Source organism: Pezoporus wallicus, unplaced genomic scaffold (genome assembly GCF_028554395.1).
Source record: "Pezoporus wallicus isolate ANWC-B61680 ecotype Strahan unplaced genomic scaffold, APGP_CSIRO_Pwel_v1 scaffold_11491, whole genome shotgun sequence".
Taxonomy (NCBI): domain Eukaryota; kingdom Metazoa; phylum Chordata; class Aves; order Psittaciformes; family Psittacidae; genus Pezoporus; species Pezoporus wallicus.
Window position 1 is genome coordinate 4,235,708 of NW_026642649.1, and position 16,294 is coordinate 4,252,001.

Genomic DNA, 16,294 nt, shown 5'->3' on the forward strand with positions numbered 1-16,294 from the left:
GTCAAAAATAAGTTGCTGCTGTTTCCCTCTGAAAGAGGATTTTAGCCCCCTCATTCAGACTAACTACAGAGGCCTATGCAAAAGACACTTTGTTCCATTCATGGCAGGTAACTGTTGGGAGATTATGACCACTGAATCAACATCCTCAGGGGACACACACCTCTGGCAGAGAAATAAGACTTGTCATAAAACTATGAGAAGGTATTAATTATGCTTATCGTCACTGAGCCAGTTGCCATTTAGAAGCCACACTTTTAAAGCTGTGACCATAACTGTACAGCCCCTTTCTTACACATACACTACCTGCTACAGGAGTATTACAGGGGTGAGGAGAAGGAGGAAGCTTCCAGAACACTTGCTCTGACTCATCTCATTTATTGCCCATTGCAACAAACATCCCTTCATGTGCACTTACTCAACATTCTTTTATTGTCAGTGCATGACTCCAGCCATTGCTTGCAGATCAGGGCTTAAAACCGAACCTGTTCTCATCATGAATCTATGGCTCGCTCTGTTAATGCTGTGTACTCACCATTATCAATAAGCATGGAATTCATTCCCACTCCTTCTCCCTAGGAGATGGGGTAGCAGGTCTGCTAGTCCGGTAAGCACATGCAACAGACACAAACTCGGTGTGCACTTTAGGATGCCAGGTAATTCGTGCCACATCACATTAACACCCATGGGTGTATAACACCCATGAAAATCCAGACCCTTGGAGGCAACGGTATAATGTCATATCTTACGTGCTCAGAACACACCCGCATGGAAAGAAACTACAGGATTTGTTCTTTCTTAAATCAAACAAGAACTTACTTGTGCAACCTTAATATTCTTTGAACATTTTAGGATGGGCATGTCCCTCACCATAGGGAAAAAATTAATAGCTTCAGCATGCAAAACTATTTAACTCCAAATTTACAAAACAGGGTTTTTTGCCTTACTTGGAAAGCAAACAACAGTGGATACAAATCTTCAATGAGTCCTTCCACCCAGGAGTACATCTAGAATCTCTTATGGAGACCATTCAACCATACAACACCCCTTACTTTATCCTAAAGCTCAAGTATCAAAATTGATAAACACAAACCACTTATTTTCATCTGCTCCTTCCCCAAAAGTCCTCTCATCATCTTTTCTCTGCCCTTGCAGCGTTCCATTTCTCTACATCACATCCTCATCTCTTCAAACTGCACTTCTTCCCCCTAGGAGAGGCATCAGGCAATTTTAAGTGGCCTTACCTTTCCCACTTCCCACCACGCCTCACAGGGCTGGTGCAAGACTCCCCCAAACTACTCACATCTATCATCAGTACCGTTCTGTTGGCAAACAGAACTAGTGTGTTAGAACGATTCACCATGAACTGCTACAGTAAATACTGGTACAAAAGAAAAGGTCCTCAGAGGCATCTTTCTTAATAAGCAAATAAAGTTTTATTAAATCCCAACATTTAAAGCATTTGTTATACCACAATTTACATATTTTCAAATCCACTCTATACTGATTATTTAATGTAATAAATATAACTTCCACAGAGTGATGATACTGTTCTATTCTGGTATTATTCTTACAGTGATTAACTTCCTCCCAACCCTTCAACTGGCCTTTTCAGGAAGAAATATATATTCATTTAAGTTCTCCAAATCAAATATATTCCACACACACCAACAAAAACATCATTACAAACAAAAAAAACAGCACAGCAATTTTCTTCCCATCTGGAATACTGAACATAGGTCTGCACGGTGAAAAGTCAAATGGGGAAAAGTATGGAGAAAGCCTTGAAGGATAATTAGGGATTGCTGTCAGATTTCACAAGAGGTTAATTCCTCTTGCTATCAAAACCAAAGTTGATCTAGAATCCTTTCCACCCATGCTTAAAAAAGAAAAAGGCATATCAGGAAAAGGCTTTGAAGTGTTTTGGCACAGAAAGAAACCATTGGAAGTGATAACCATCAAGGCTTCAGAGGGAGAGACTTAAAAATAACATAGAACTACTAAATTCCACTGGGAGTACTCAATAGATTCGTGAAATGATAATGTGACCACTCCTAAAAGGATGTGCATTGGTCCTGAAAGGATACATGGAGATCTTCTAAGAGAGGCATGGACAAAGTAACAAAGAAGCCACCTATGCACCCCTGTGATGGAAGGCCCACTTCAGCTAGGTTTTTGCACACAGTGGGACAGAGTGAAGAGAGAAGTAACAAGGATAGGGAGGAAAAAGAGAAAAACAATACTAGCAACTCACTGGGAAACTAATACTACCTAAAACCAGTCCCACAAAAGCATCCTGATGAGAAAACTTGCTTAAAAATGTATTCCATCTAATAAATATGGAATTAGTTAAGCTTAACCCTCAGCCTAACAAGTGAAAACCTATCCTCCTGGACCACTGGCCTAGAGTGAATCCTCTGCACTACTAAGCCCAGAATACTGCTTTTAACTGAAGGCATGGTGATAAGAGAGGATTACAGGCTATCAAGATTCTCTCTACATAAAGACTGTTTGACATTACACTACTGATGGGAAAGAACCTCAGCTGGATCCCACATGGGTAGTATTAAATACATGTGGAAACTTCAGGATAATTAAGCAGATACTATTGCACAAGCATAAAGAAGTTCATAAAGTTTTAAGTGCTGGGGAGCAATAATTATCTAGTCCAGAAAGCAGGGAGCCTGGCTGATAACGTGCTCAGTTTTCCATGACTCCTCCAAGTCTTCTACCAACCTTCCAGCACATGACACATTTGCCCTATTTCTCAACATTCCTGTAGTAAAAATGAAAGCTTTTGAAGAGAGGCAGAGGATACAAAACCAGCTTAGCAGCTAGAAACTCTGCTAGGGCAGGGGTGTCTGAAGGCAGTGGACGAAGTGAAACTGAAATGTCGCAGACAGAAAAGCTCAACTTCACTGTGGCACTGCTCAAATACACCCACATTCCTCCTGCAAAAGGACAACAGGAGCAGAAGAACAAACCAGCAGTGTGTCTGGTTCAGGATCACAAGGAAAGCAGGAAAAGATTGAACACCACCTGGTCATGCCATCCTCAGTCTCCTGTGTAAGAACCGATCTCTTTCGCCACATGCTGCATGGGTCTTCCTGAGAGGAACCCAGGTACTGCTGGGCAGAAGGGCAAAGCAAGGGACATCCTGCAGCTACAGACTTCAGAGGCAGGATTCCCAGACTTGCACTGTTCATGGTTTTCATACAGCAACACCAGGGTTGAAGGGCAGAAGAGAGGAAGATGTGCAGAAGTCAACTGCTTCATCATCCTGGATGACACACACACATGAATTTACATCCTGGCTTTCTTATATGAAAAGAGAGATAAAAAAGCAAGAATTGCATGGAATTATATGCCTAGAATTATATGGATTTGTGTTAAGCCCTTCTAGGAAACACAGACAGAAAATCTCCATCCCTCATTTTTCTGTAGCAGTTGTTCTGCTATGTGCCTATCAGACAACCAGGACATTGACAGATAAACACTGCTAAGGAGAAGTCAACTGCTGCAGAGTTCAGTATTCTCAAATAGGGCACCATTTACTTGAAATATTAAAACCTCGAGCAAAATTCAAGCATTAACCCGTTTGCATTGTTTTCAAATAGCATCTTCTTACTCTTAAGAGAAAAAAATCACAGAAGATCAATTGAGCATCAACAAAAAACGTGCAGAATGAAAAGAGACTATTTCAGCTTTGGATTTCTGCTTTACATAGGAGGTCCTGTATGCACAGACAGCAAGAGAAGTTTGGTGATTCCAAGTTTTCTCTCTTATTTGCTTTTATGAGAGCTATTTTCAGCAAGTAATGATCCGATGCCCAGTTATTCTGGGGGAAATGCCTGCAGAAACACAGCTGCTTCACCCTTTGGTATCAGTCTCCCCAAAAATTGGATTTCAAGGACTGATGCATGGCAACTTACAGTACTGATAACACAGACTGGAAGCCCTAGTGCGTGCTGCAGACAGCTAAGAAAATACCCTAGCAAAAGGCTTCTTGAGTTTACAGACTTTGTGGATACTCTTCAATTCCTTCTGCAAAACATGCACAAATGATTTCGCTGCAAGAGATGAGGACTTCACCTGCCTCAGGCTGGAGAAGGCAGCTCCTGATGGATAACCAACAGTGGAACACGAAGCAGCTGCACGACACAGATATTGCTGAACATGCACAGGACACATTGTCTCTGTCACATCAGTGCTATCTTTAAATGCAGAACCTCAATAATAGTAATAATAAACACAAAGAATTAATTTCCTCAGCATTTTAAAATGCCCCCATTTGTTTTGTAGGCCCAAGATACATTTGGTGTTTTCTGCTCACACTGAACAGAATCTGCTGAAGTCCACCCCAACGTATCTTCTGCAGCTTCCCTGAAACGGGGTGGGCTTCCAGAGCGAAAGAGCCAAGATACTGACCAAAAAGCATGGTCCAAGTCTGTCAAATGGAAAACTCCTCAAGGAGAACGGAGAATTATCTCTGTTATTTCAGCTCTGCTGCCCAGCCTCATGGGTATTCCAAAGTACATCGTCCCCGGGCTGACATACACAAAGGTGTTCTGCCCAACTTTATACAAGCCAACAAAGAACGGATTCAGCAAATAAGCTCCAGCATTTAGTGGGAAAATCTGCCCTCCATGAGTATGGCCAGAGAGAATTAAGTTGATGTCTGGTCTCTCCCGAAGGGCCCACTTGGCAGCAACAGGCTGATGAGCTAACAGCACTATCGCATGCTCACTGCTACAGCCTTCCAGGGCTTGCTTTAAATCCATGCCATGTCCCGAGTAGTGCAAGGCATCTGCTTCAATATCATCAACACCAGCCAGACAGAACCAGTCCTCGGTGCTCTGTGGGGAAACAATCTTCACATTCTCATTATGCAGCGGCCGAATGTTGAATGATTTTAACAGCTCAAACCAGTTGCTAACATCTGAGGTGTAGTACTCATGGTTTCCTGTGACAAAGTAAGTCCCCAGAGGGGAGGCAAGTTCTCCAAGAGGTTCAACAGCAGGTCGGAGGATCTCTGCCTCAGAGTCAGTCAGGTCCCCAACAATCACAGTGATATCTGGTTTTAAAGCCTTAACCATCCTCACAATCATGGCAAGCTTGGTCTTCCCAACTGTAGGCCCCAGATGGATATCTGAAAGCAACACCACTTTCAGGTTATTCATGGCTGAGGACAGCTTGTGAACTGGAACTTCCACCGAATTCACAGCAGGAGGCTGGGAGGCATTTAAAAGCCCCACAACAGTCAGCACAACAGTCAGCAGCACTGCCAAGACTGGTTTCATCGCTGGTCTGCTCTTGTGGCCAGTGCCTGCCTTAGCCCCTTTCCCAGCCAACAGCTTGTAAGCCTGCTCTACAGAGCCTAGAGTGAAAAGGAAGAACATCAGAATGATATAGGCCCCCAGGCAAGTGTAGGCAGCTAAAGAAAAGAAATAGGGCTCTTCTGCAACAAGAAACAGCATCGTGAAGAAGCTTGAGTGTGCCAGAGCCAGAAACATGAACACAGCTATTTTCCAGGGCATGAAACAGAACGAGCTGGCAAACGAAGCCCTGGAGAACGTGGTAACTACACTTCTCCACACGTGAAGAGATCCTATCAACATAAGTGCATTAGCAAACAGTGCCATCTGCAGCCTCAGGAGCCAGCGCCGCATCCTGAGGTCGAGCTTTTCTGACAGGTAACTCCGCGACAGCATCATGGAGAGGAAAACCACTCCTGCAGCCACTGCAGCCTTTGCTTCAAGGGATGCTTGCTTGAAGGACATCATCTTGGCTTCCCAACCGGTCCCTTTTGTTCTGCAGGAGTCTCCAGTAGGCAATAATGTGGTTATGAAGGGATGCCTTGGGTCAACGAAGCCTGCAACCAGGAACCAGCATCAGCCCATTTAAAACAGCACAGACATTCCCTTTTCCCAGCCTGCAATGAAGGACTGTTACTCTGTACATGCTACAAGAGACTGGGTCATGCAGAATCACTATCATAGAGACAGAGAGGAGACTTCCTGGTGTGGAATAAATCAGGCAACTGAAAACACTGGATTCTGGCAGTCCCCTTTCAAGCTCTCTGCTTGCCTCCCTCAATTACTCCTTCCACCCCCCTTTTACTTTTTAATACACTCTTTCCTCATTAAGACTTCCTTATAGTAGATGGCAGCAGATCACAACAGTGATGCAACAGGTCTGGGAACAATCATGACACTGTTTGTAAGCCTCACACATGTTCTGGGACTAAGATGTTCTGCTGTTAACTTCACACACACAATTTTCTGCTTTGCCCAAGCAGCCAGCTCCATCTCAAAAGCAGGTCTCACCCCACATCATCCTCACTGAATGCAAGGCATTCTACTAACACCTGCTGCAGCAGCAGTGAAATCCCCACTGGAACAGCATCAGATGCAATTGTGGGACCAGAAAATCTAGGAGATGCATCATCCACAGGTATCTTTGCCTCCAGCTGTAAATAACACCTCCCCAAAGCCCTCAGAATCAGTAGGGCCAGCGAAACCACACTGCGCTTGGCTACTCACCTCCTGCTCACTTCCACTACATGTACAACTCCTAAGGCTCAACAGCTACTCACACATATCCTGGTCTAACAGATGCAACTATGATGAAAAGGGACTAAAACATCACACACTGCTCCTGCAGAAGTAAAGGGAGCACTAAGTGTAACACATCACTGATTCAGACTGAAAGTAAGCAAGCAAGCACCAGTTAGGTTTGAATCCCACCGTAATTCCCTGTTTGCCCTGTATTTTGCACAGAGTTCATAGGGCTTCTGCTAAAGTTTGCACATTTCTGGTTAAAATAAACCTACTGGTCTTTCATAATACACAGTAGAGAGAAGGCTGAGATGACAAAGTGCCTTATTTAAAGCCATGCAGCAGCATACACACACTTTCAAAACCCTTCCTCTCTCTCAGCCCACACTTGACTAGAGAAAGAGAAAGCAATCTTAACAGCCAGAAATACCTCAGAACTAGGGCACAAAAGCAGCCTTGTGGTGCCCTGCAGCAAGCTTGAGCCCCTTAGTCTACAAATCCAGTTTGCCTGGTTGCTTACCTGCAGCACATACTTCCCCACGCTCATTTCAAAGCGCATCAGCACCTCTGTGATGACAGGACCCTGCTGTATTTTGAGAACTAGACCAAGTTTTAACGAGCACCCTTCCCTCAGTGCTTGCTCAGGGAGCCGTGGGTCGATAGTGAACCATCAGCCCTCGCAGCTGGTACAAAACTACTCTATTTTACACACATGCCTCTGCAGCAAATGAGCGGAGCCAGGAAGATCAGAGCATAAGAAATGCCTTACTGGTTTGAGCCCACAGCTCCTCGACACACCAGGCCACATTCTGTCTGGACAACAGCAATAAGAAATGCTGTTTAAGGGAACAGCCTGACCCCGGCCACTGTCTGTGGCTGCTCTCCTCACGCTCCAGCTGACAAGAGCTCCTGCATCAGGGATGTTGGAAGGCAAATCCTTGCCTGGGCCTTTTTGGATTGTTTTGTTGATTAACCCAATGTATTTTAATTTGGCTAATCCTCATTTGGGACCTGTTAAACCCTGCCTGCTTCTACAACCTCCCACTGCAGCAAATCCTTGGAACGGTTTGGGTTGGAAGGGACCTTCAAAGCTCATCCAGTCCAACCCCCTGCAATGAGCAGGGACATCTTCAACCAGATCAGGGTGCCCAGAACCACATCCAGCCTGGCCCGGGATGTCCCCAGGGATGGGGCATCCACCGCCTCTCTGGGCAACCCGTGCCTTACCCAGCTGCAGCGCCTGCTACGGGAACATCAACGCCGGGCTTCAAGCTCCAGCCACAAGGCTCCCATAGCCGATACAGCGACACAGGACGTGCCCGGGCACCTACTGCACACACCGCAGCAGCAGAGCGGCTGCGGACCCTGGGCAGCTCCGGCCAGGCTCCTCTCCCTGCACACACCACACCAGAGCAAGCTTCCCCTGCGATGCGCTCCCCAACTCCGGTATCCCCCCCCCGCCCGCCCGCCGCGGTGCAAAGGCCGCACCGCCCGCCCCTCCTCAGCGCCGGCAGCGAGGTCCCGGCGCGGCCCAGGCCTCACGGGACAAGGCCCGGGTTATCACCACCCGCAACCACCGGAGCTGGTTAACGCGAAACGGACCGAATTCATCACTCCCACCCGCGGGCAGACATGCCCGCCCCGCAACCCCCGCGGAGCCCAGGGCCGCCCCGAACCCCCGGAGGAAGCGGCAAGGGACTCACCGCGGCGCGGAGGATGGCCGCCAGCCCGGCCAAGGGGAGCAGCAGCCGCAGCATGGCGGCCGGCGGTGGGCAGACTGGAACCGGCCGCTCCTCAGCCAAGCGCCCCGGGACGAGGCGGTGTCGGCGGAGGGGAACGACTGCTCCGCCAGGCCCCGCTCCGCTCCGCCCCGACGAGGCCCGCTCCGCCCCGCTCCGCTCCCAGATGGCCCTGCCCCGGTTGTCAGCCATGGAGCAAAGCCCAGATCCAGGAGCTTTCAAGGCTGAAATTGTGTGATTTATAGCTCTGTAGGACCACGCTTTTGATTTGCAAAGCGTTTGCAGGTGTCTCGGGTGGGAATGATGTTCTGCAGGGGCATCTTGGCCCTGCTTGAAGGTGAGAGGGAGCAGTTCCTGCTTGTCAGGAGTAACCCAGGTGCTTTGCTTTTACCTCGCCTTGGGGAAACGAGGAGCAGCTGAGCGGACCTGCCATGGGCAGGCTCGTCTCGAGTTCTGAGCTATAGAAAGTTCCCAGATAATGGGATTTGCTTGTGTGTGAGAGGCACCGACCTCACCGAGCACAAACATGCTCCTCGTAGAGGTACATGGAGTCTTAGGTGATGTGGGTTTAGTGCGAGGTGTCCCTGCCCGTGGCAGGGGGTTGGAACTGGGTGATCTTGAGGTCCTTTCCAACCCAAACCAGTCTGGGATCCTATGGCATTGGATCACAGCCACACACATTGCAGCTGAGGGGCTGCTGAGCCTGTTTGGACAGAGAAGGGTGAATGTCCTCCGTTTACCCTGGTAGAGAAAAACAAGTATGTTAAGAGATAGATCTACTGCAATCACAGAGGAGTTTTCACTGTGAGGAAAGGAAACCTCTTGGTCAGCCTCAGCAGAGGGTGTAACCCCCAGTTCTGTTCCATTTCTGCAGAATCTGATGGTTTTTAAGCTCAGCACATGGAGCTGCGTATGCCCCTGCCATTAGCACACACACTGAATGAGGAGCTTAAAAGTCAACCCCAAATTGGGCTCAAAAGTGAGTATGTGGAAGGTAAATGAAGACACAGAAGAGATGCTGGTAGTTGTCATTTTCCCACTTAAAGCAAACCAAAAAGAAGTGTTACACTTGCAAGTTCTCTTGGTGAGCAAAGAGAGATGCTTAGTTTTGTAATGACATGAGCTGGAGGGAAGTGACAGGTTGTTTCACGATCCAGGCTGGTATTGCAAGAACTGAGCCCATTGTCTCTGCTTTGGTTTGAAATGAATTACCTGGGGACAGCCCTGAGCAAGGATGCAAATAGGGAACCAATTTGGCAAGAGGATTTGTAAGGTTCACCCTGTTCTCCTCCTTTTGTTCCCACCAATGGGGTAAAAATGATGGTGGCGTCAACTGCGGTCACTGAATAAGTGGGACGTGGCAGAAAAAGCACAAACAGGATGAGCAGCTGCCCATGTTCTGCTCTGGAGACTCTTAAGACAGTGGAAGTGTCTGTGTGCCGTGGGTAGCTTAAGTTACATTTATTACTTTGCTTCTAGGGATAATTAAGCTAAGCCTAATTAAAGTCACTGAAATACAGAATGTGAAGGCTCAGATTCATGAAGGAGAGGCCAAAAGACATGAAGATCCTTTGCACAAGAGGCTTTACCCATGGGCATGCCTTTACCATACTGCAGTTAATGCAGCTCTCCCAACGAGGAATGACTGCATTACACTGAGGGCCAAACTAGCTGGAATTAGGGGTATTTCCATGGATCCACTGGCAGGCAGCCATGTGCCATGCACTGTACAGAGGTACTGGCACATACAAGCCTACACCCGCTGCAGGAGGAGTTTCAGCATGACAACTGGTTATTGAGGGTACAGAGACACCTTAGCGGCGATTTTGCAGTTTAGCACCAGAGCTTCTTCCCCTTGGAAGGGGATGCCATGCTGCTGATGCTGGAGCGTGGTGCCCAGTCACAGCTGAGCTCATCCAAAACCAAGCCCACATCATTGTTTTCTCCATAACTGGAACGGAGCCTGAACTGTGATTTGGAAACTTTCTTGGAGTGTGAGTGGTATGATCATAGAATCCCAGGCTGGTCTCGGTTGGAAAAGATCTTAAAGCTCATCCAGTTCCACTCCCCTGCCACGGGCAGGGACACCTCACACCAGACCAGGCTGCTCCAAGCTCCATCCAACCTGGCCTTGAACACTGCCAGGGATGGGGCAGCCACAGCTTCTCTGGGCACCCTGTGCCAGTGCCTCAGCACCTTCACAGTGAAGAACTTCTGCTTTAGATCTAACCTGAACTTCCCCTGTTTTAGTTTGAATCCATCATCCCTTATCCTATCGCTACAGTCCCTGATGAAGAGTCCCTCTCCAGCATCCTTGTAGCCCCCTTCAGACACTGGAAGCTGCTCTGAGGTCTCCACGCAGCTTCTCCAGGCTGAACAGCCCTGATGTTCTCTGCCTGTCTCCACACAGGAGGTGCTCCAGCCCCTGAGCATCCTCGTGGCCTCCTCTGGACTTGCTCCAACAGCTCCATGTCCTTCTTATGTTGGGGACACCAGAGCTGCACACAGTGCTGCAAGTGGGGTCTCAGGAGAGCAGAGCAGAGGGGCAGGATCACCTCCCTTGACCTGCTGTGCACACTGAAGCTGCTCATGTTCAGTTTCTCATCAACCAACACCCCCAAGTCTTTGTCCTCAGGCTGCTCTGAATCTCTTCTCTGCCCAATCTGTAGCTGTGCCTGAAAAATGAGCAGAAAAATGATGGTTGTGAGAGGTCTTCCCTTTGCTATTGAAAAGAGAACATTGTGTTTGAGCCACCTAAACCATGCAGAGAAAACAGCCTGTAACAGGTCTTATTGGGCTGGGGTCCGGGGAGGGAGCACACACCCACCTCAGCCCACATAAACCTCAAAGTGATGTGACTGCTGGCTGTGATGATGAAAACAGCTAAATAATTAGAACCCAGCCGTCAGTTTCTGTGGCGTTGGTTTGTCTCCCAGCCAGAAGCATTTCAAAAGGTTGAGGTTTTACATTAAAAGAAGACAGCACAAAGTCACAGCTGTACTTCAGAGCTGTTTCAGATCAGTTGTTTTCCCTGCGTCTTTCCTCTCCAGGTCACGGAGCCTCCTTCAAGACTGAGTGAAGCTCTGGGTGAAGATGGCTGCTGCAAGTGTAGTGAGTATACAGCTACAATGCTGTGTTATCTCCTTTTTACTTTCCCCTCTCTTTGCCCCCATCAGTTTTCTGCCTCTCTTGAGCCACTGATGGTGTCCCACAAAAAGCCTCTTACCTCTTTCAAAGGGGGGGATTTTGCCTTTTGTTCTGTATTTGAAGCTGCTGAGCCAACAGTGATTTGAATAGTCTGACAGAGATCTCCCCACCTGCCATTTTAATAGCTGAAGTGGGCAGGAGGTGGTGAACTGCTCCTTCATAAAGACTTTGTTACTCAACGGGTCATTTTTATACATCTCTGCCATGCCACACACTTCAAGCAGTCTGAAACGTGCTGTGTTTCACCGGCAGCCTTTGCTCTTTCCCATCTGAAATGGAACATATTGGGGATCTTCAACTGCACTTGGTGGAGAGAGGCAAATTTGTGCTTTACTGAGATACCTCTCAATACAAATTTGCCTCATGTCTCACTGCAGGTCACCCACCCTGGCAAGACCAACCTGGAATACTATAGGAACGACAGCACAGAGCTGTCCCTGTATGGAATCCCAGTGAACAACAGGGACTTTATGTGTGACATGAGGCAGGTCAGGCAGTTTGCTCGAGCCTTCCTGCCTGTGTTCTTCTGGCTCATCTTCTCTGTGGGCACTGTGGGAAATGCCTTGGTCCTGCTCGTGTATTGCAAACACTGCTTCAGGAGGAGCTTGATGGATCAGTACCTGCTTCACTTGGCCAGTGCAGACCTCCTCCTCCTCTTCACCCTCCCCTTCTGGGCCAATGCTGCCTCCGATGGCTGGATCTTCAAGAACCTCATGTGCAAAGTTGTCAACAGTATGTATAAGATCAACTTCTGCAGCTGCAGCTTATTTCTAACCTGCATCAGCTTGGGCAGGTACATCACTATTGTCCAGGTGACGAAAGCTAACGCCTCTAAGCGAAGGCAGCTCCTGCGCAGCAAAGTGATGCGCTGGGCTGTCTGGCTGACATCCGTGAGCCTGTGCATCCCAGAAATCATGTACAGCCAAAGCATGCAGGTGGGTGACACAACAGTTTGCAAAATCACATATCCACCAACCATCAGCATGAATTTCAGAGTTACTGTCCTAGCCTTGAAAGTCACATTTGGATTCTTCCTCCCGCTCCTTGTCATGATTATTTGTTACACCCTTATCATCAACACCCTCCTGCAAGCCAAAAGATCCCACAAGCAGAAGTCACTGAAGATCATCACCATGATCATCACCGCTTTCCTCCTCTCCCAGTTCCCGTACAACATTGTTTTGCTGGTCAAAGCCATCAGCACCTGTGCCAGGGCGACAGAGAGCTGTGATGCTGCCGGGCGGCTGGACATCACGCTGCAGGTCACCCAGAGCATCGCCTTCCTCCACAGCTGCCTCAACCCCTTTCTCTACACCTTTGCTGGTGAGCGGTTCAGGACAGCCCTGGGCAGGGCAATGCTGAGTGGTGGCTTCTGCTGGGGCAGGGGCCAAGACCAGTGCTCCTCTGCCTGCAACAGCCATGAGCACAGCTCACACTGGTCCTTTGCCGTGCTGGGGAAGCGGCGGGTGAGGAGCTCCTTCACTCTCAAGAGCACGCTTAATCATAGAGTCATAGAATCAGCCAGGCTGGAAAACACCTTTAAGATCATCAAGTCCAACCACTGACCTCCTCCATTATGGCCCCTCCGTGCCAAGTCTTCTTGTAAGTTAGTGTTTGTCTCTGCCCTGCTCCAGAGGAGCACCAGACTCCTTGGAAACTCTATATCCCAAAGACTCTCCTAGAGGAGTGGGGAGGGCTGGGAGCTGCTTGCATGCCCCATCCTTGCTGCATGGGATCCAGCTGGGGCTCGCTGGCTTGAAAGGAAGGGAAACCTTCAGCACAGGGCAGCTAAATGGAGCCATAGTCGTAAGCAGAACTGATAGAGAACAAAAGCTGTCTCTGAGGCAGTTGTCCCATCTGCAGCTCAGACCACAGCCTGACAGAACAAGCCTTGCAGGGAGGTGGTAAACCAGCTACAGCAGCAACGGAGGCAGAGGAAGCAGCAGGAGGGGGAATCAGCCTTCATTTGCTGTCTACCCAGTTTCCTATGGGGAGCCTGCCTGCTCCTACACCAGCTCCTCTCCCCTCTAATGGAGGGCAGCCTTTAGCTCCTCGGTTTACTGCACTAGAAAGTGCTGCTCTCTGTGGCTGTGCCTGTGCAGGTGATTCTTCTTGCAAAGAAAGGGCAATAGTTTGTGTTTATCAAGTGGCTGATGCAGAAGTAGTTCTATACTTTAGCTGTGTGATGTCAGGTGAAATTGGGTACAATTTATTTGCTACAGTTCCTTATTTTGATACTGGAAACAAATCACACCTCACAATAAAAATTCAAGATCATCAGGGACACTAAGTTATATTTGCCATGTGGGGGATAGCCATAGTAAACCAGAAAGCAAACCCAAGCCTGTGGGTCAACAAAGTGCAGGCTATTCACTAGTATCTTTGCTAATGGTGAGAAAAACACATTTAGCCTGGGGCCAGTAAGACAGAGATTAAGTATTAATGAAATCTAGATTGAAACTCCAGGTTGGTGAAGGCAGGGGCTCCCCAAAGCAGTGTGCTCTAATGCACCCCACAACTTCTATGGGGCTTTTGGTGTGCCAGGGTCGGTGCCCATGGCCATCCCCTACCTGTCCTGCATCTCCCAGTCTTCAACTGCAAGTTACAGTGCCCAGAGGCTTTGTTTTAAGCAGCCACATTGAAATTGTTTTGCTTCCTGGTCATTGTTTCTTGCATTATTGGTCACTATTTCTTGGTCATTATTATTTCTTGCAGGTAGAAGGTGTTTTCATTGTGCATTGATCACTAAAGCAGGTTGATGAACACAAGTTTCTGCACCGTTTGGTGCTGCTTTTCCAGCTGACAGATGGGGTTCTAGTTTCGTATGTGTTAAGATTTTGTGAGCTTTTGTACCTTTTCCTTAGGGAAAAAGCAATGGTGAAGATGGATGTGAGTTTTTACTACATCTGTAAGAAGGATGTGGGGGGGAGGAGGAGGTTGCAATTTGCATTAAGCTCAAATGCAAACGGAAGCTGAAATTCTGTCAAATAAAGGCACTGCCAGGTATGCTGAGAGGATGAACTGGTTGTTGCTTCCCCCATGCCCTTCCCAGGCTGGAATCCTGTTTCCAGTGACAGGACTTGCCCTTCCCAGACCAGGCAAAAGGAAACCTTTGCTAACAGGGTTTACTTCACCCTTGGGATGCGAGACCTCAGCCAAGCACCCCAGAGCAGGTTTTGGCTCCCGAGGCGAGGGGTAGGTGCAGTTTCAGGAAGGAGGGCAGGTTTCCAAGGCCAGGGGAGGAAGGAAAATGCTTCCCTGTGGCAGCTGAGCCCCACCACCCCTTCCAGGGGTGAGCATGAGGATGCTCCTACACAGAGGGTCCTCCCAGCCCCAGAAGAGCCCTTGAGTCATGCAAAAGAACAGGCACCAAATTGCTGCTGACCTGTGGTCCTGCTCTGCAGTCTCGAGGCTCATCATCCCTGCACAGCCTCTCCCCAGCCCCAGGAGCCTGCATTCTGGGGCCTTCTCAGAGCAGGTAAAAGCATCTTTGCTCTACAAACCACGGTGGGAAACCACCGTGCTTGGTCTGTGAGTGAAACTGCTGAGGGTGGTGACACGGCCCTGAACTTTCAGCACTCGGGGTGTCAGGTTGTGACAGGGTCATGCACATCCCACTCTGAGTCAGGGCTCCAGCACCCCCAGGACAGGTTTTCTCTCCTGGGGTCTGTCCTACCAGGGCTGCCTGTGGTCTTGGGGCTGCTAAATCCCCCTGCCCTTAGGTTTTAGCTGGATTTATCCCAGCAAAATCCACCTTTGCCTCCCAAGGGTGTCCCCAGCCTTCAGCTGATGCTCTCTCCCTGAAGGGGAGGTTTCCCCAAGGGTGAGGGGTATTGTGGCCTCTCACATGTCCCATGGGACACTGTGCCTTACCCACAGCTCCAGCAGGATGGCCACCTAAGCAGCTGATGGAACACTGGAGAAGTCTGGGCTCTTCCACAGCTCCCTTCCCCTCTCTTTAAGGACATTCTCACCCAGATGTTCCTAGTTTTGGGCTGCAGCCTCCTCTGCTGTCCATTTTCTGAAGGAGAAGATAAAAAAGCTTGGCTTTTCTATGCCTTAAGCATTGCATCATCACCCTGAGAGCCTTCACTTTAACTCCTCATCCCCATAGAATCATAGACTCATAGACTGGTTTGGGTTGGAAAGGACCTTATGGTCATCCAGTTCCAAACCCCTGACATGGGCAGTGGCACCTCACACGAAACCAGGTTGCTCCAAGCCTCGTCCAACCTGGCCTTGAACACTGCCAGGGATGAGACAGCCACAGCTTCTCTGGGCACCCTGTGCCAGCGCCTCAGCACCCTCACAGGGGAGAACTTTGCCGGTGGCTCTTAGCCAGCAGCACACAGTGATATTTCCTCTATCTTGGGGTCCAGCTCACGCAGCACTGATTTATGGGTCTATTGTTGCTCTGTTTTGCTGTACAGATGTGGCCCTTCTCCACCAGCATCACAAACTGGTTCCTATTTTCCTTCTCTTGTGAGAATTCTTTCTTGCTCAGAAGCAGAATCATACAATCACCTGATGGATCCTCCAGGCAGAGCTTTCCCTACAAGACAAGAAAAGGGACACACGTTCTCAGTGATAGAGAGTTTTATTTAATTCCTGAGGTTAAAAAAGGAGGAAAAAAGCATCAAGAAACATCCCAGTACACAACCGTCTACATCTCTGTAACTGTACAGACGCTGGGACACGTAAATCCCTCTTTCCCCTATCTGAAGCATGAAGTTTGATGTGAAAAGGGTTTGCAATTCTTTGGCAGTTAAGACCAAAAGATGCTTCTGAACAAGT

General features: G+C 48.5%; 3 protein-coding genes across 4 annotated transcripts in view; 1 reads left to right on the forward strand and 2 right to left on the reverse strand.

Moving 5' to 3' along the window:
• The window catches only part of GLB1 (galactosidase beta 1), a 41,078-nt gene extending 32,738 nt beyond the window's left edge, over positions 1 to 8,340 (reverse strand). The window contains exon 1 of the mRNA XM_057431453.1: positions 8,258 to 8,340. Coding sequence (XP_057287436.1) covers positions 8,258 to 8,311 — 54 coding nt within the window. The 5' untranslated portion in view covers positions 8,312 to 8,340. The remainder of the gene's footprint in view (positions 1 to 8,257) is intronic.
• On the reverse strand, positions 3,994 to 8,339 carry TMPPE (transmembrane protein with metallophosphoesterase domain). 2 transcript variants are annotated; one of them, XM_057431454.1, is made up of 2 exons: positions 8,258 to 8,339; positions 3,994 to 5,869 (listed from the first exon to the last, which is right to left on the reverse strand). In XM_057431454.1, exon 2 carries the CDS (start codon positions 5,778 to 5,780, stop codon positions 4,464 to 4,466), a length of 1,317 nt encoding a protein of 438 aa, XP_057287437.1. In that variant the 5' UTR covers positions 5,781 to 5,869; positions 8,258 to 8,339; the 3' UTR covers positions 3,994 to 4,463. The 2 variants fall into 2 exon arrangements, with proteins under 2 accessions (XP_057287437.1, XP_057287439.1); XM_057431456.1 differs by lacking the exon at positions 8,258 to 8,339 and adding an exon at positions 6,540 to 6,611.
• Positions 8,341 to 11,130: 2,790 nt separating the features above from the next.
• Positions 11,131 to 14,242, forward strand: LOC130611129 (C-C chemokine receptor type 9-like). Its single transcript, XM_057431558.1, has 3 exons — positions 11,131 to 11,404; positions 11,878 to 13,008; positions 14,216 to 14,242. The coding sequence occupies exons 1-3, from the start codon at positions 11,387 to 11,389 to the stop codon at positions 14,240 to 14,242; spliced, it is 1,176 nt and encodes a 391-aa protein (XP_057287541.1). The 5' UTR covers positions 11,131 to 11,386.
• The last annotated feature ends 2,052 nt before the right edge of the window (positions 14,243 to 16,294 follow it).